The 19,850-nt window shown below is 38.1% G+C and overlaps 1 protein-coding gene across 4 annotated transcripts in view; it reads right to left on the minus strand.

The window, feature by feature from the left end:
• LOC109423294 (rap guanine nucleotide exchange factor 4) overlaps positions 1-19,850 on the minus strand; it is a 957,479-nt gene that overhangs the window by 187,369 nt on the left and 750,260 nt on the right. For all 4 annotated transcript variants that reach the window (XM_062854198.1, XM_029870605.2, XM_020077464.3 and 1 more), the window contains 3 exons: positions 15,423-15,564; positions 14,961-15,147; positions 48-193 (listed from right to left, as the gene is read on the minus strand). In XM_062854198.1, the coding sequence (XP_062710182.1) occupies positions 48-193; positions 14,961-15,147; positions 15,423-15,564 (475 nt within the window). The remainder of the gene's footprint in view (positions 1-47; positions 194-14,960; positions 15,148-15,422; positions 15,565-19,850) is intronic.

Below are 19,850 nucleotides of genomic sequence, written 5' to 3' on the forward strand. Positions count from 1 at the left end.
CCCAAACTTTTGCACGGGAGTGTATCACTAAATAGATATATACTTACACACGGTGCCGGCATGTGCGTGCGCCTCGAACACGATGATCGACGCCAGTTCCCGCTTGATGGACGTCGACAGGTGCGACAGGGCGGCAATGTGCAACAGCTCCTCGTACACCAGTTCTAGCTCTTCGTGCGTTCGCTCGTGTGATCTATGTATGGAAAATGGCCCCGGAAATCAAACCGGAAGCGTGATGGAATGAGGAAACAGAAAGTGTAAAAATGCATTATTAATTAGCATTGCAAATCAGCCAGCGGGGAAAGTCGTTCTGGGGGTTCGATCGGCGGGAAAAGTTTTGATTGGTGATGGATCCCCCGAGTTAGTTATGTACGCACAAAGTGCATATCTAATGTTGCGATTGGTAGCAGAGATGAGTGGTTCGTTGAATTGCTATGCTATTGTAATAGAGCAGAATGCGTGAAATGTGTTTGTTTATAGAATGCCCGGTATTGACTAAACATGTTTTAATGCTGAAAAGCGTGATAAAAGTTTAGTTTCTATTTTGCTGTGGAAATGTAGGTTGTTGGTTTTCGTGTACACAAACAAGGTCACAGGATTAAAAAAAAAAGTTAAATAGCAATCATGCCGATAATAATGAGTATTTTTTGGAAAACAATATTTTGTTCTATTATATTATTTTTTTTTTCTAAATGTTACATCATTACTACGCGAAGAAATAAATTAGATGTTCCTAAAAAAATAATGTCAATTTGATAAGCCCTAGAACAAGACAATTCATCACTCTGTCTAAGGTTTAAACATCAAGGAACGATTTAAGACAACGTTTCCGAATTTAACATTATTTTGCAAAACAAATTTCATGGCAATTAAAATTCAAACGGAACTGAAGCAAATCAAGCAAAAACTTCACCTCCGGCTTCCTCCACAAGAAACATCCGCAACAAACTTGTGTACAACTGGCGTTGATTAGCAAAACCCCCAGAAATAAACCATCAGTCCTCCGCCTAGATCATCGTGAGTTAATATTTACGCAACTTGCCCGAAACTTCAACTCTGTTGTTGTGTTTGTCCGGGTCCGGGCAGATAATTCCGCCAGTTTTCCACTTTTCTTTGCAATTAGTTTTTCTCGCTCCGGCGAGAACCAGAACAGAAACAAAAAAAAAAAGCCGGAAGCAAAATGAACGGGTTAGTGTCTCATCCCATTTGGAGTTTTGAAGTTTGAACTGAAAGTTTTTCTCAAGCGACGAGTGCCTCCCCAGGATGGGGGATGGATGACTGTGCACAATGTGGAAAGTTTTATGACTGCCGCCAGTTCTTGAAGTTCTCTCTCTCTCTGTGATGGGGGGTTAACTTTTCTCTACGTAAATATTTACCTTGTCGTGGCGAGGGGAGCTTTCGGGAATTACGTTCTGCCAAAGGCGAATAATTAAAAGAAGTTTCTGGAAGCTTGGTGATAATGTCGTATTGTTTATGAAACTGTGGAGGAATTTTTAGCACAATTCTTAAATAACATTACTTTACTAATTTACGTTTAATACCCAACGATTGTCAACCGGAATACTTGAAGACAGTACCCAGGGATGGAAACACTCACTTGTACTCAGATACACTCATTTGCTATTCTTTCAGCTCAGAAGCATGCAATCGAAAAACAGTGTATGGAGGAGTTTTATCTAAAAGTCGAACAAAGTAATGGTCGCTCACACTTCCCGTCAGGATTCCTCCGGAATTCCTGTCAAGATCCCTACGGAATGCCTGTCAGGATCCCTCTGGAATTCCTGTCAGGATTCCTCCGGAATTCCTGTCAGGATTCCTCACAAACTCCTGTCAGGATTCCTCCGAAACTCCTGTCAGGATTCCTCCGAAATTCCTGTCAGAATTCCTCAGGAATTCCTGTCAGGATTGATTGATTTGTCTTTATTAGAGAGACTTTCAGCCCTTGGCTGGTTCGTCTCTTTCCTGAGAAATTCCTGTCAGGATCCCTCTGGAATTCCTGTCAGGATCCCTCTGGAATTCCTGTCGGGATTCCACCGCAATTCCTTTCAGATTTCCTCCGGAATTCCTGTCAGATTTCCTCCGGAATTCCTGTCAGGATTTCTTCGAAATTCCTGTCAGGATTCCTCTGGAATTCCTATCAGGTTTCTGCAACAGTTCTTTTTAGAATCCCCCGTGAAGATTTGTCATAATTCACGTTGAATTGGCTTCTTTAGTGGTGTTGAGATAATTTCATATTCCGAATCTGCATGCCAAACTGAGCCGAAATCCAAATTTTCATGAATTTTGGTGCCCGGGAACCTATTTAAAAATCGATTTAAAGTTTGTATGGGAGCGATTTGTCGAATCACCCCTCGTCGCATTTTGTACTGGGCGGAGCTGTCAAGCAGTTGCCCAGCTGTCAAAAGGTGATTTCAAAAAATCTCTTTGTAATTGAATTTAGGTATCAAAATAAAATTATAAAAATCTGAAAAAAATCATACAGGCTTAGAAAAAGGTGCTCTTTCGTATAAAATCAAAAAGTCAATACATTATTGTTAATTTAAAACCCCAATTGTAGTCAGAATTCCGCGGAATTCCTACCATGACGATCCCAGAATTCCCGTGAGAATTTACCCGAAGTTACTGTCAGAACTCTTGTCAGAACTCCTGTCAGAATTCCCCCCGAATTCCTGTTAGAATTTCTGTCAGAAATCCTCAGGAATTCCTGTCAGAATTACCCAAGAATTCCTATCAGAATTCCCCAGGAATTCCTGTCAGAATTCCCCAGGAATTCTTGTCAGAATTCCCCAGGAATTCTTGTCAGAATTCCCCAGGAATTCTTGTCAGAATTCTCCAGGAATTCTTGTCAGAATTCCCCAGGAATTCTTGTCAGAATTCCCCAGGAATTCCTGTCAGAATTCGCCAGGAATTCCTGTCAGAATTCGCCAGGAATTCCTGTCAGAATTCGCCAGGAATTCCTGTCAGAATTCGCCAGGAATTCCTGTCAGAATTCGCCAGGAATTCCTGTCAGAATTCCCCAGGAATTGCTGTCAGAATTCCCCAGGAATTGCTGTCAGAATTCCCCAGGAATTGCTGTCAGAATTCCCCAGGAATTGCTGTCAGAATTCCCCAGGAATTGCTGTCAGAATTCCCCATGAATTGCTGTCAGAATTCCCCAGGAATTGCTGTCAGAATTCCCCAGGAATTGCTGTCAGCATTCCCCAGGAATTGCTGTCAGAATTCCCAGGAATTGCTGTCAGAATTCCCCAGCAATTGCTGTCAGAATTCCCCAGGAATTGCTGTCAGAATTCCCCAGGAATTGCTGTCAGAATTCCCCAGGAATTGCTGTCAGAATTCCCCAGGAATTGCTGTCAGAATTCCCCAGCAATTGCTGTCAGAATTCCCCAGCAATTGCTGTCAGAATTCCCCAGCAATTGCTGTCAGAATTCCCCAGGAATTGCTGTCAGAATTCCCCTGGAATTGCTGTCAGAATTCCCCTGGAATTGCTGTCAGAATTCCCCTGGAATTGCTGTCAGAATTCCCCAGGAATTCCTGTCAGAATTCCCCAGGAATTCCTGTCAGAATTCTCCAGGAATGGGGCACGTTCGGTGTAGTACTAGATTTGTAGTAATGAGCTGAATTTTAGTATGGTGAGATGGTCAATTCTCCATTTCTGCAATGAAATGGTGCAAACAGCGTGGGTATTATGATACCTTGCCTAATTTGATGCTGTTTGAGCAAAACTTTGGATAACTATGTTGTTTATGTTGCAAGAAATGAAGAAAACAACAACACTGTTGCCTAAAGTTTTGCTTAAACATCATCAAATTAGGCAAGGAATCATAATACCCACGCTGTTTGCACCATTTCATTGCAGAAACAGAGAATTGACCTTCTGACCATACTTAAATTCAGCTCATTACTACAAATCTAGTATTTCACCGATCTGTCCTATTCCTGTCAGAATTCCCCAGGAATTCCTGTCAGAATTTCCCACGAATTCCTGTCAGAATTCCCCTGGAATTCCTGTCAGAATTCCCCTGGAATTCCTGTCAGAATTCCCCTGGAATTCCTGTCAGAATTCCCCTGGAATTCCTGTCTGAAATCTCCTGGAATTCCTGTCAGAATTCCCTTGGAATACCTGTCAGAATTCCCCTGGAATTTCTATCAGAATTCCCCTGGAATTTCTATCAGAGTTCTCCTGGAATTCCTGTCAGGATTCTCCTGGAATTCCTGTCAGGATTCCCCTGGAATTCCCGTCAGAATTCCTCTGGAATTCCTGTCAGAATTCCCCTGGAATTTCTGTCGGAATTCCCCTGCAATTCCTGTCGGAATTCCCCTGGAATTCCTGTCGGAATTCCCCTGGAATTCCTGTCGGAATTCCCCTGGAATTCCTGTCGGAATTCCCCTGGAATTCCTGTCGGAATTCCCCTGGAATTCCTGTCGGAATTCCCCTGGAATTCCTGTCGGAATTCCCCTGGAATTCCTGTCGGAATTCCCCTGGAAGTCCTGTCAGAATTCCCCTGGAATTGCTGTCAGAATTCCCCTGGAATTCCTGTGAGAGTTCCCCTGGAATTCCTGTCAGAATTCCCCTGGAATTCCTGTCAGAATTCCCCTGGAATTCCTGTCAGAATTCCCCTGGAATTCCTGTCAGAATTCCCCTGGAATTCCTGTCAGAATTCCCCTGGAATTCCTGTCAGAATTCCCCTGGAATTCCTGTCAGAATTCCCCTGGAATTCCTGTCAGAATTCCCCTGGAATTCCTGTCAGAATTCCCCTGGAATTCCTGTCAGAATTCCCCTGGAATTCCTGTCAGAATTCCCCTGGAATTCCTGTCAGAATTCCCCTGGAATTCCTGTCAGAATTCCCCTGGAATTCCTGTCAGAATTCCCCTGGAATTCCTGTCAGAATTCCCCTGGAATTCCTGTCAGAATTCCCCTGGAATTCCTGTCAGAATTCCCCTGGAATTCCTGTCAGAATTCCCCTGGAATTCCTGTCAGAATTCCCCTGGAATTCCTGTCAGAATTCCCCTGGAATTCCTGTCAGAATTCCCCTGGAATTCCTGTCAGAATTCCCCTGGAATTCCTGTCAGAATTCCCCTGGAATTCCTGTCAGAATTCCCCTGGAATTCCTGTCAGAATTCCCCTGGAATTCCTGTCAGAATTCCCCTGGAATTCCTGTCAGAATTCCCCTGGAATTCCTGTCAGAATTCCCCTGGAATTCCTGTCAGAATTCCCCTGGAATTCCTGTCAGAATTCCCCTGGAATTCCTGTCAGAATTCCCCTGGAATTCCTGTCAGAATTCCCCTGGAATTCCTGTCAGAATTCCCCTGGAATTCCTGTCAGAATTCCCCTGGAATTCCTGTCAGAATTCCCCTGAAATTCCTGTCAGAATTCCCCTGGAATTCCTGTCAGCATTCCCCTGGAATTCCTGTCAGAATTCCCCTGGAATTCCTGTCAGAATTCCCCTGGAATTCCTGTCAGAATTCCCCTGGAATTCCTGTCAGAATTCCCCTGGAATTCCTGTCAGAATTCCCATGGAATTCCTGTCAGAATTCCCCTGGAATTCCTGTCAGAATTCCCCTGGTATTCCTGTCAGAATTCCCCTGGAAATCCTGTCAGAATTCCCCTGGTATTCCTGTCAGAATTCCTCTGGAATTCCTGTCAGAATTCCCCTGGAATTCCTGTCAGAATTCCCCTGGAATTCCTGTCAGAATTCCCATGGAATTCCTGTCAGAATTCCCCTGGAATTCCTGTCAGAATTCCTCAAGAGTTCTTGTCAGAATTTTCAAGGAATTTCTATCAGAATTCCTCCGGAATTGCTGTCAGGATTCCTCCGGAATTGTTGTCAGGATTCCTCCGGAATTGCTGACAGATTTCCTCCCGAATTCCTGTCAGAATTTCTCTGGAATTCCTGTCAGGATTCCTCCAGAATTCCTCTATGATGTAACTCAGAAAACTTTCCAAGAAAGTAAGTGACACAAATACAGAACGTAATCTCTGCATAAGACCGAGGAAAACTTCACCCCAAAAGGTCATACCCCCCACCCAGAAACTAGTCGAAATGAATAATTTATGACGTTCCCACACAGAAAGGATTGTCACCCGAACCAAAGTGGCTGCTCTACCATAATTCATGCATTTTAAAAACTTGTTAACAGTCAAATATTCGCTTTGCCGAGGGGGGAACAAGTGCATTTTAATGGTGCCAACAAATTATCACGGGGTGGCGGCGGCGCCGCAGTGCGAATCACTACTTAAATGTTATGGCTGTGGTGGCAGCAAACCAGACCACGACCACACTATCATTAATCTTGGGGTCCTTATTGTGGCAACAACCGGAACGGGTGGGAAAATTGCACGCTCCCTGGCTTGGCGTTCGCGCTGCAATGTGGAATTGTTATCCTGCGGAGATGGAGCTAGGACTATCAAATGGAGCTGAGCGATGCGGAATTGTGCGGGTGGAATAATTGAAACATAAAGCATCCCTCCCATTCAGTCAGTTCAGAGCGACACAAGGGGAAGACAGACAAACACGAGGGAGGATCCTTGAGAAAAGTAATAAAAATTCTGTCACTGAAGGAATAAGGACCTCGTTGGAGTGCAGGCAAAGTGGGAGGAAGCGGGGTGGGCTCCTTCCTTCCGATACTGTCGTGCTGGTGCAATATTTTGTAACAGTAAGCTCAGCAGATGGTGGAAGACAATTTGGGAAATTGGTTCGGTGGGGGGGTGGTTGCAATAATGATGGAAGGAGTGGTAAGAATGATTGCTTTTTGAAGAAGAGAGAAGTTCCAAATTACTTTGTAACGGTGCTTGTAAGAGATGCTCAAAATGTGTAGGGCTTTAAAATTAAAGGTGATGCAAAGAAATTCGATTATTTTATTCTTATTCCTTCTCTTCTTCTTAATTTTGGCGTAACGTCCCCACTGAGAAAAAGCCTGCTTCTCAGCTTAGTGTTCTATGAGCACTTCAAATGTTTTTAACTGACAGCCTCTGCCAGTGACCATTTTGCATGTGAATATCGGTGGTGTTCCTAAAATAATCTTTTGAGAATTTTTTAAAAGAACTTCTTGATATATCATTAAAGGATAAAATGGATAAATATCTGTAAATTTGTTAGAAACTTCTCAGTGAATCCCTGAAATAAGCCGAGGAGGTATTTCTAAAGGTATCCTCGGAGAAAATACTGGTTCAATTTCTGGCAATTCGGAAGAATTCATGAGGGCATCTCTATATGAGTTTCCATAGGATTTCCTGAAATAAATCCTGCTTGAACCAATGAAAAAATCATGCAAGAATATCTGGAGGAATCCCCTAAAATAAAGACTGGGTATGTTCCTTCACCATCGGAAATTTACAATGCAATCCTTGTATTTCTGAAGGAGTTTCTGAAGAAGTTCGTGGCGGAATACCTGTATGAATTATTAAGCAATCTCTGGAAGAATATCTGAAAAAAAAATTAAATAAAAGGAGAAATTTCTGAAGGATTTTCTAGGATTCCTGGGAGATCATCTGAAGCAATCAATTCAAGACTTTCCCGAAGAATCCTTGGAGAAATGTGTAAAGAAGGATGAATGAATTTCTCAAAGAACCTAACGAAGAATTTCTAAAGCATATACTGGATACTGGAGGAACTTCTGAAAGTCCTTGGAAGATTTTATGAAGGAATTCCTTAGCTATTTCTGAATTTTTATCTGGAAACTTTTGAAAGAAATTATTGAAAGATTTTTAAAAGCCATTTCTGGGAGAATTTATGACAAAAGCTGTGGAGAAATTTCTTTAAAATATTTTAAAGTTCCGATTTTAAGGAAAACATCGCTGGAAGAGTTTTTGAAGAAATCCGTCGCAAATTTTCCGAGAGAATCTCCGGAGAGATATTTGTAAGAATCTATGAGAGAATTTCTGAGATAGTCCATGGATTGTTTTCTAGAGGAATACTTCGAGAAAATTCTATAAAAATCTGTAGTGAAATCTCAGTAGCTTACTTAGTCAATTTTCTGAATGAATTCACGGAGGAATGTCTGAAGCAATCCATACAAGAGAACTTACATAAAGTACGTCACGTAAAAAAGGCCATTTTTAACCCCCTACTCCACTTTTTGTATGAGACCTCAGACAATTTTGAACGTCTTGTCATACTTTGCCAACTCCACCACCCACCCCCTCGAAGCTTGACGAAGTTTATAGATATTCATCAAGATTTGCATAAAGATTTCTTGAGAATTTTTGTCAAGGACTTTGTGGAGCTTTTTTCTGAAAGTAATCTCTTGGTTGACGATTTTGGATTCTCAAAACGTATCTATGCAGCAGTTGTAGAAGCAATTCATGAAAGATTTGCTGAAGTAAAATATTATCTCTTGAGGATTTTCAAAATATTATGTGAAAGAATCCCTTGGAGAATATGAAACAGAAAATCAAGAGGAATTTTCAAACGAGTCCCTTGAATAATTTTATTGACGCAATCCTTGGATTATATTCTAAAAATAATTTTCACAAATTTTGAAGGAATCCCGAGACAAAAACTACGGAATGATTATCTGAAACATTTTTTTAAACGAATATCTGGAGAAATTTTTGATGGGATCTCTGGAAGATTTTCTGCACGCAACCCAAGTAACACACTTGTCACAGAAGAATAACGGCGGCGCAGGTTTTAGTTATGCAGAAGTCACTGTGACTTACTTCTAACAATTAATCACTTACTTGCTAGAAGTATATCACAGTGACTTCTGCACAACAGAAACCTGCGCCGCCGTGACTCTTCTGTAACTTGGAAACCTTGGAAAAGTTCTTGAGGATTGGAACCATTGGAAGATTTTGCGATATTTCAGAGAAATCTGCTGATTAAATTTAAAGAAACCCAAGAAAACACATTGGAAGAATTTCTTAAAACATCTTTTTTGGTTTTCCGAACAAATTCGCGGAGTACTTTCTGAAAAAAAAATCAATGGAAGATTTTCTCCAAGAATCCTAGCGTCGAAAATTTTCTGCAATTCATGTGAAGTTTTCCAAAACTTTTTTTTTAATGTCGGAAGAAATTCAGTGTAAAATTTTTGAAGGAATCCCAGGGAGAATTTCTCAAGCAATCCCTGAAGAATATTACCAAATCCTGTCGAGGTTGTTTGAACGAATTCGCGAAAGAATTACTATGGCAAATGAAATTCTTATGGTTTTCTGAAGAATTTCTGAACAAATTTTATGAGAAACTGCTGGAACGATAGCCAAGCGAAGTTCTTTTTAAAACACAGAAGAGTTTCAAATGGAATCTCTGAATGGTATTCTTAAGGAGTCCCTGGAGAAATTCTTGAAGAAATTCTTGCACGGATTTTCGGAAAAATCAATTCATGCAAAATTTAAAAAATGACAAACTTCAAGAGGAGTACTAACTGTAATTTCTGAACAAAATCAGGAATCAATAATTTTCGGATGAATGCTAGGTTTTTGAAAAAATAATCCTATGGGGTTTTCCAAAGGGTTTTCTGATGAAATCGTTGGATATTTTTTAATGAATTTCAGCAGGAATTTCTAAAGTAGTTTGAGGAAGATTTTCCGAAAACCCCGAAAAGAATTTCTGAAGGAATTGCTTAATGATTTTTGAAATCTAAAAGCATCCCAGGAGATATTTCTGAATAAATGTTTGTTTTTAGAATTTCTCCAACAATTGTGGACGATTCTGAAAAATGCCTGTTTGTACAACACATTACAATACACATACAAATACACACTTACCATGATCTGTATACCCATTAATGATACCAATAAATTAGTAGTTTATATGCCTTCGCCATGGCAGAACGGCGAATAATTAGCCGTGTTTTATTCCCATCTCAAATCACAACAAAAAGGTTCAGCCCGTTGGACGAACAATGCCTGTGGTAATGTTTGAAGAAATTCTTGAAGATTTTTCAAAAAATTCCTGTGAGAACTCGTGGGGGAATTCTCTGTAAATTCTCGAAGGAATCTCTTCAACAATTTGTGAAAGTAGGGGAACTTACGTATTTTCGGCAGTTTTGTTCTCTTCGTCATGGGGGGTTTTTTGAAGCCTGTTGATCTCAAAGTTGGCCTCAAATCCTTCCCAACTAAGCTGAGTTATACGTCCAAATTTCAGGCAATTTGGCCCACAAAAACCCCCCATGACGAAGAGAACAAACCTGCCGATAATACCCTTTGTCACCCTATTTCTAGAAGAATGCCTGGTGGTATTTATATGCAATCTCTTGAAAAAAAGCTCACTCAGATTTTTGTGCATCTAAAAATGGAAACATGATCAGAGGAGACAGGCGATTTTCTTATATTTGGGATGAGTTCCCAATACCATAAAGGAGAATTTCTAGTATCGAAAAAAATATGTTTACTAAACAAAATATCATGACATAATAAATGAAATGTAAAAATACGGAAAATATTAAACATTATTTTTAAAACACTCCTAACACTGCCATGCCTCCTAAACAGTGCGAACATTAGTTTCAATTTGTTATAACTCGGTCATTTTTCATTCGATTTGCTAAATTTTGGAACCTTTGAGCTTTTTTCAGATTTTAAGACTAATATAGGGTATTGGTTCCCTTCTTAAGCATGTGGCTCCCATTTTCATCCTACAAAAAAACCAAGGATTAAAGCGCTGTTGGTTTTGTTTCTTATTTTTGTATTTTTTGTTAGAAGTGAGCACCCATGAAAACAAAAAGAACGGAATGAATCGGTGCCGTAATCGCTTGTTTTCGAATAGGATGAATATGGAAGCGTGAGATTACTGATGGCACACATACCCTATGTACAATGTTTAAGTATAAAACGCAGTTTTTCTGGAGCTATTTCTTTAAGGATTTCTTAACCATATTCTTTGAAAATTCATTGGATAATTCTTTCAAAACTTGTTTGTTTTGTTTTTAGGGACTTCCTTGGCCAATTTCTTAATAAATTTCTTCGGTTTTTTTTTCTGGTGAAACCCACGGTAATCCCTTTCAATTTGTTTTAAAAAAAAAATTGGTAATTTAACTAGATATGCTATAAGTCATCTTTTTTGGAAAATTATCAGGCAATTATGCTATAAATTCCATCCACAATCTTTCGCAATATTTTTAAGGGAATTCCGGCAGTTTATTCGAGAATTCCTTCGATCATTCCTTTAGATATTTCTCATAACCTAAACGCCGAAATTTCCAATTAAAATTTCTGAAGGAATTTATTTTAGAACTAAATCACAAAAGAACTGCAACTTCGGAAAGTCGAAGGAATATGAAAATTGAGGTGCCAAAATCATTTTCCACAAGAATTCTTGTCCGATCTATCACAGAAAAAAAAATCCGAAAACATCTCCGAAAAACTGCCTGCAAGAATCCCAATAGGGTTGCTAAGGGAATTCCTATAGGGAATATCGAGAAATTAAAAAAAAAATGACGATAGAAAACCTTTTAGGGTTGCGAAAGGAATTTTTAAATGAATTTCGGAAAAGGATTCTGAGGATTGATTTATCGAAGAATTAACAGATGAAATTTCCACAAAAAAGATCTGAAGAACCTTCAAAAGAATACGCTAAAACTATTTCTGAAGGGTTCTAAAAAAAGAATTGAAAAGTAATCTCCAAAAAGTTTTTCAAAGACAATGTCAGAGACATCATTAAAGAGTTGCTGAATGGCTCCTCAAAGGAATTACAAAGGGAATTTTCGAAGGAACTTTTATAGGAATTGGTGGCTGATTTTCCAAAGTTATTTATAAAGGAATTGCCAAAGAATTCTGAAAGAATTTCAGATTTTTCTAAAGAAATATCAAAAAAAAACCTCACATATATTTTCCTTGGGAATTTTCATAGAAATTGCTGATGAAATTCATAAAGAAAGTTTCATAGGGGCTGTCCATTAATTACGTAAGGGTTTATGGGGGGGGGGGGGGGGGGGTGGGGGTATGAAAAATCTTACGCGCCATACAAAAATTTTCGGGTTCTCATACAAAAAATCTTACAAGGGGGGAGGGGTGTCGGAAAATCGCAAAAATTCCCTTACGTAATTAATGGACAGCCCCATATCAACTTCCATAAGAATTGCCGGAGATGTACTCAAAGAAACTACCGCGTGAATTTTCAAAAACATTGCTGGAAAATTTGCGTTCAAATTGTCTGAAAATGCATAAGAATTGTAGAAGGAATTACCAAAAGAACTTTGCAAAGAAACTGCTGACGGAGTTCCGAAAGACATTGATGTAGTAATTCTTAAATGATTTACAGAATATATGCCCAAAAATATTGCCCAAAAATATTGCCCAAAAATATTGCGAATTAAATTTACAAACAAGTTCCCCCCTAGAAGAAGAAACAAGAAGAAATTCCCCCTTAGGCCGGAACAATTCTAATTTTCTTTTTTTGTCACTTTCCTCGTTGACTTGTCGAGGGGGGGGGAGGTGATAAATAATAAATGTATTTGATGGAAAATTACCCAAACAATTAGGCAAAATCGTCAAACTCCTCGGATTTTTCAAGATATTTTCTCGGCGACACTAATTCCACCTAAAATCCCAAAGGGGGGGGGGGGTGTCATAAGAGAAAATCAGCCTTATTACAATAATAAATATTGCATTATTAGAGGAATTCTTATGAGGAATTGTCGGTTGGATTGCTGGGTAAATAAATTAACTAAAACAATTGCAAAAAATACCAAAAACTTCCAAAATGAGTAGCAAAAAATCCCAAGAAATTTCTCGAATGATTGACAAAAAAAAACTTCCGTAACAACTTCTGGAGGGGTTGCTTAAAAAAATAAGGAATTGTTCAAGCAGTTAACATATGAATGACCGATGATTTTTTTAAAAGAATATACCAAAAGATTCTTCGAAGAAATTTCTAAAAAATGTTCAAAGGGGATCCAATCAAATCCATATAAATTTTCAAAGGCGTTACTGAGAAATTTCTTGAAGGAAATGCCGGAGAAATTACCAACTAAATTGCCTAAGAATTTTCAAATAATTTTCCGAAAAAAATGGCCGGTAAAAATTCTATAAATTCTATTAAATTTGGCGGTATGACGGTCGTTGATTTCGATTCAATGTTTACTCATGGTATAATACGATATTTCAAGGGTCTTAAAAAGAACAAGAAGATTTCTCCAACCGCGTAGAAGTGACCAATTCAAATGAAAATTTGCTCATGTATGGGATTTTATCTGAAAACATTCTTCTTGTTATTTGTTTTGCAATATTCTTCACCTAATGACGCTCGAGAAAACATTCTATTCTTAAAAACAAATAACCCAAAAACGGTTTGTTGGGTTGAAATGATGTCTTCGAAGAAATTTAAGGATTTTTGAAATACTTTTAGAAAAAAAAACACTGTGAATAATATTCATCGCGGATCTAAATTTTCCAAAAAAAAACCTTCTGATTTTTTATTATTTTTCTGTATGATGCTGACTCCCAGCCTCAAAATTTGCCAAGAATCCCAGGATGGTCAATTGCTTTTAACTATTTTGTCTTGAATGTTTACTTTTTATTGTTTTTCAAAGCAGTCAAAAAGAAAAAAAGGATTTTTAATTTGAAAAAGATTTCACGTACAGTTTCTAATAAAATAAAACAATACATGTCTTTTACTACATTTAAATATACTTAAGGCAAAACTGGAAGCATTTCATCGTTTTTTGGTTTTCGATTTTTTTTTTATTAAATAAACGAAGCAATATTTTCAAAATTGGTTTTCGTGTACATGTAGAGTATGGATGAGGGTATCTTCTGAATTTTTTACGCGGTAGAAAATGTTTTTCGTTTTTGCAAAAACCATTTTTGAACAAAATTTCCCTAAAAAATGATTTCTGCAAAAACGAAAAACATTTTCTACCGCGTAAAAAAATCAGAAGATACCCTGAGAAAATGCTTCCAGTTTCGCCTTAAGTTACAACGATTTTAAATAAAAAATAAATAAAAAAAGAAATTCGACCTTGTTGAACGTTATGTGAGATGGTCTGAAATTTCAATGTGTGAGAAACAATTGATCCTTTTTTAATAAAAACTGTAGAACAGTAAAATAAGTTTTTTTTTTCATTGAAACCTGTAAGTGTAATCTATTTTTGATATCCAAAATAAAAAAATGTTTCTTTTGCTTGTTTTGAAAATCGATTAAAAATAAAAATTCGAGAAAAAGTAGAAAAAAATAATTTGACCAAGTCAAATACTTGGTAAATTTTGAGGCTGGAAGACAGCTTTCCAAAAAAAAAAGAATAAAAAATCGAAGGATAAGGTTTTTGAAAAGTTAAAATTATATGACATCTAACATTGTTTCGCGATGAATATTACCCTCAGCGTTTTTCTTTTGCAAAAGTTCTTCAAATAACCTCAAGCACCTTCGAAGACATCATTTCAATCCAACAAACCATTTTCAAGTTTTATTTTTTTAAAAAGAAAATTTGTTTTTTTCATTCGCCCTTTTTAGGAGTTAGAAGAATATTGCAAAACAAATAACATGAAAAGCATTTTCAGATAGATGCTCTTACATGAGCAAAATTTCATTCAAATTAAATTAAAAAAAAAAAGTTCGCGTCGACGTCATTCGTGCGTTGAGCTGGAAATGCTCTCATAAAAGAGTTTGCAATTCCCAGCATCTCAAAATCCCATTCTGAAAACTTTATCATCCCCATTTCGCTATTATGCATCTAGGAGACCCATCAAACAGGACGTGGTCAATTCAAGCTACAACATTCGGTAGTCTGCTCTCCGAAAGAGTTACAGCATCAATCTTGGGAGAAAGGTGACGCGGCGGAGTCGTAAGTTTTAATGAGTTGTCTGATGTCTTAATTTCTGAGAAATTCTGCTCCACTACAACAGCTGATGATAGACCGCACCACCATTACTCGACCAACCTAGCCAACAGCATGGATAGCCGAGACTATATTTCCCGGAGGAGTGATTTTGTGTGCTCTAAATTTTAAATGACTTCAATATTCTTGGTAATTAAACTTCCGGGGACTGGTGGTGCCATTTTATTTCTGTAGCTTGTACTTACGGTTTCCGAAGAATCATCCTCAGCGTGGCGTCCGGACCTCGATGCAGCAGACCGGGCAGGGCCTCCCGTATGTGGTCGTTCGCCTGGCTAACGTCGTCGGACGACGGCGCCCCACCTGCCGTTCCGTCTTCGTCTACCTTGAACCGATACAGAAAGCACTTGTCCTTGAAGGGTTGCTCTTTTGCCACTGGGGTTCGGAGGTGAGGCGAGATGGGGACAAAGATGAAACAGATTATGATTATTATTTCGTTGTTTGAATTTTAACGGCACCGTTTGCCGTTGTTGCAAGGTACACTGTCTCTCCATCTTTCGTCGCGCGATTTTATTGCATAACTTACGGCGAATAAGAACGCACTCTGGTTGTCGGAGAGGGTCCGCTTATGAATATTCAACAGCAGAATAGCAGAAGCAAAGGGCGAGCCAGAAAGTGGAGACTACAGCAGCAGCAATAATATAAATTACCATGACTTAGGACGCCTTCCTCCACCAGGGCTTGCCACATGCCGGCCGCCTGCGTTCGGGTGTGCACAATGGGGGACAGGTTCAGCAGCCAGTCGACCAGCTCCGTACCGGGAGCACACTTGCGAATGAACTTGCCGCCCACCTGCGGAGAAAGCGTGAGGGAAAAAAGGGAGGGTAAATCGTGAATACGAAATTAAATTTTGATGAAGGAGCTTTTTATAAGGAAGTATTATTGTTTTGAGCACATTGATATTTATGTGTATTTTAAACATGATGAACAAAACTAAGTCTAGGTTATAAAGTAGCTTGAAATTTTTTATATGGAAAGAGCTCCTGTGAACGTTAACCTTACATATCTGCTGATATGTATCCGACCTACTGATACGTATCTGCTCAATGAATCTTTCTATGTTATTGAACAATTGGTTGAGTAACTTGCTTTGTTAACCTTTTTCAACGCGTTTTATCTATTTTTTCTTCTTGATCCAAGCTTCTACTTCAATTCAAACTCGTTTGTCTATTAGTTTGTGCACGCATTATTAAAATTCTTCCTTCCAGATTTTCACTTTTTAACGTTTAGATTTATATTCTACAGGGGGTGGCCAAAATGTTTGGGATAGACAAGTTTTTTTTCTCTCACAAAAAAGTTCAACAAGCTATAACTTTTCATAGAGTGCATCAAAAATTCTGAAATTTTGAATGTTTGTAATACTATTATATGTGCATCATTGGTACAAATTTGAGCTCGATTGGTTGCTCTTTCGCGAAGCTAGACAACTAACAAACAATAATCTCATTTTTTGCGTCTGAGATATCTTCGCCAATACTTTACCGATTTTGTGAAATTTTCATGGCATTATCTACACATACTATACAGTATGTGTTTAAAAAATAATATGGATGCCTCCAATCAAAAGCTATACACTATTTTTTGTGGTGCATTTTTTTTCGAGTACTGTCTACAGTTTCTGTCTGCCTTTAGTATGATTTTATCTTTTAATTGTCTTATATTTTTTATTAATTTTACAGCGTACTCGATATAACGTACATTTTGCTTCGAAATAACATACAACATTTAAAAAAAATCATTTTTTTCCAGTAATAACCCCCAGATAAACTACGAAATCACTTGAATCAATGTTTCGTTGCAGCATTAGCCTTTTTACCCATAATTAACGCAAATTGGGAAAATATTCAGTGTACACTATATCGAAGCACAAAAAACTAACATACTTTTTTATTTTATTTTTTTAATTTCACCGAAATCATTATCTGGGGTTAATATCTCGTCGAATCCATCAAAACTAGCATAAACAAAATTAAATTTTTCTCTGCTTTGATATAACGTACAAAGATAAAAACTGTACGTTATATCGAGGAGTACCTGTATTTCAAATTTTGGAAATAGAAATTGTATCTTTCTTATTGGGCAGCATCCATTAAGTACGTCACGCTAAAATTGGGAATTTTCAACCCCCCCTCCCCCCTTCGTACGGGTTTTTCGTATACCTAACACATTGCTTGTCACACTTTCACAAACCCCCCCTCCCCCCTAGGACCGTGACGTACTTAATGGATGGCCCCTTTTTTGTTTAATTTGATTGCCCCATTATGCGCTATGTTTTATTTTATTTATTTTTTTATCTACTTTTTCTAACCTTTGGCATTTGCTTCTACTTCATATCTTTTTGGCCTATAGACCTGATAGACTCTAAAAGACTTTGGCATTTCCGATTATCAGTATTTCCGATTTCGGTTCGTCCTGCTTATGGGATGCAGTCTCTAATTTTTTGTTTTTTTTTTGTTGTTTCACTTTGCCTTTGGGATTTCAATATTCAGCTGATTCTTCCTTTCTGCACTTTTGTGTTTTTTAGTTTTTTTTTTATGATTTTTTGTCCTTTTGCCTTTCTTTTAGTTTCTTTTTTCCTTTTTTATATGAGTTTACGTCCCTTCCGAAGAAAGAACTCAATATTTTTGTGAGTTTATCGGGATTTGTATTCAAACCTAGGTCTTCAGCGTGAATGTTATATTGGTTATAGCGAATAACCGTCTCACCATGTCTGCTCCTTACGCGCATGCAATTATGCTCGGTAAAGTAGTGAGTTCAATCAATATTTATTAGGAACTTCAAGAACTCTGTTGTTTATGGGCTATGGAATCTGCATGCGTAGCTGGTATCTCGTTGAAGCCTTCTAAACATCCTGGAACGTCTTAAAGCTGCTTTGAAATCCACCTAAATTCCTGAACACCTTTGTAATTCCTTTTTATATATCTCTTAATATATTGTGACGCTTTGAAACGACTACCGCTTAGAAAACTACCCTGAAATCTCCTACGCCCTGAAACCTCTTCAAATCCCAGAAATATCTCGAACATCTCAACATTCGATGAGACCCCCGTGGACTATAACGCAGGTGCTAAAATTTCTGAAATGCATTGAATTGTCATGAAACCCATTAGAAAACTATTTGTGATCCCCATTGAACTCTACTGAATCCCCCTGACACCCATAAAACTTACTGAACCGCATTGGAACGTCTCTTCAGCTTTCACAAGTCGTTTACGGGAACCCCATGGACTTTTCTAAAACTCTACTGAAGTCATCCTTGTAACCTCTTCAAACACTCTGGAGATGAAAAAAACACTAAGGCTCCCGTAGATTTTCCTTACCCGTAGATACTGAAACCCCCTGAAACCCTTAAAATCCACTGAAGCGCAGCTATTGAAGTCTGGTGAAATCACTTTTGGTGCCTTGAAATACATTAAACCTTTTAGGAAACCGCCCGGAGAAGTACCCCTTAGAAAACTCCCCTAAGACTTCCGTAGACTTTCCTTACACTTTATCGCAGCCCCCTGAAATCTACGAAATATCCTGAAATAAACTAAAATATAATGAAGAGCCTTACACCCCATTGGGATCTCTCCTGGTAGACCCTAAAGCTCCCTGAACCTTCTGAAATCAAATAAAAGTTCATGATATGCCTTGAAATCCTTCCGCAAACGTTGCTCAAACTGCCCTGAAAGCACTCTTAAATCTCTCTGAATCCTGCATGGCATCAATTGATGCTATTAAGTTATCCAAGCATTTTGCGTTTACACTATTGCCTTTTCGATTGAGTTGGGTGTCGCTATTTGCTTGAATTCCAAGGGAAATTTATCCTGCCTTAAGGATGTTTTTTTTTCTGTTTTTTGTTTTCTGGTCTGTATTTCTTAATTTTTATGTTTCAGCTTTCTTATTTATCACTTTTATTCGTGTTATTTAGCCTTTTCGGTCTACAATATTTTCACTGGGAACGAGTTCTGTCTATCGTTTTTTGCTTTTTTTAGCCTTTGGGATGTTTAGATAAATATTTTTTTTAAATATTTAACTTCTTTACCTTATAGTTTTTTTTTCTGAACTATTGCATTATCTGGCTCCTTGCTGGTTTTTATCTTCTAGTTCTTAAGGCTTAGTCGACTTTTGGATGCTGTGGCATGTCTACTAGCCAGTGTTTGCTTTTTCTGCTCATGAAACATTACGTGGGTTTGCATAGGTAGTTTCTTTCTACTATAAATTCTTTTATATTTTTTCGTTATTAAAAATTTCTATATTGTATGCTTTTTTCTATTCTGTTGATTTGCCTATCTTGGAATTTTTACTAAAATATTTTTCCTTATTATTTTATTATTGTTCCACGAGTTTTCACTAGTTTTTTTGCCTTTCGTACTTTCAGGTTTCTGTTTATTGGTATTCTAGTTATTTAGACTGTTTATGGTCTTTTAATTCTTCTGTGTATCGATCTCTACTGTGTTCTGTTCTTTTCTTCTGCAATTCAGATATTTGTTTTTTTCATATATTCCATCTTCTGGTCGTTTGCCATTTTGAATTTCTGTCTTTAGGTGTTTTCTACTTTTCTTGTTTCTTTTTCTGATCTGTCGTTGAACATTTATGAGTTTCGACTCACTCAAAGTGCAAATTTTCGGTAATACCAATCCGTGTGGTCAATTATGAATTTCAAATAACTCAACGTACATATGTACAGATGGGTAAATTATTGGTTAAATTGGGAAAAAATCCATAGCTCAGGTGAGATTTGAACTCACGACCCTTATTCGCTAGACAAGTTCTTTACCAACTAAGCTACCGAGCCAATTAATGACCCGGCAACTTTGATCGCCTTCCAGGTAGCATTGTTCTTCCTCTACAAGTGGTTGGGGAAGCGTTGCCTGTACGATAGGCAAACAGTTTCAAACAATAAACAAATCGCTTTCCCTCTTCGTACATATGTACAACAGAGATGGATATATTTGCGGTTTAGGGGAAGATGATATAGATCGATGAGATTAGAATTGAACCTTATGACAACAAAGTTGCCGGGTCATTAATTGGCTCGGTAGCTTAGTTGGTAAAGCACTTGTCTAGCGAATAAGGGTCGTGAGTTCAAATCT

The sequence above is a fragment of the Aedes albopictus genome, chromosome 2 (assembly GCF_035046485.1).
Source record: "Aedes albopictus strain Foshan chromosome 2, AalbF5, whole genome shotgun sequence".
NCBI classification, from domain to species: domain Eukaryota; kingdom Metazoa; phylum Arthropoda; class Insecta; order Diptera; family Culicidae; genus Aedes; species Aedes albopictus.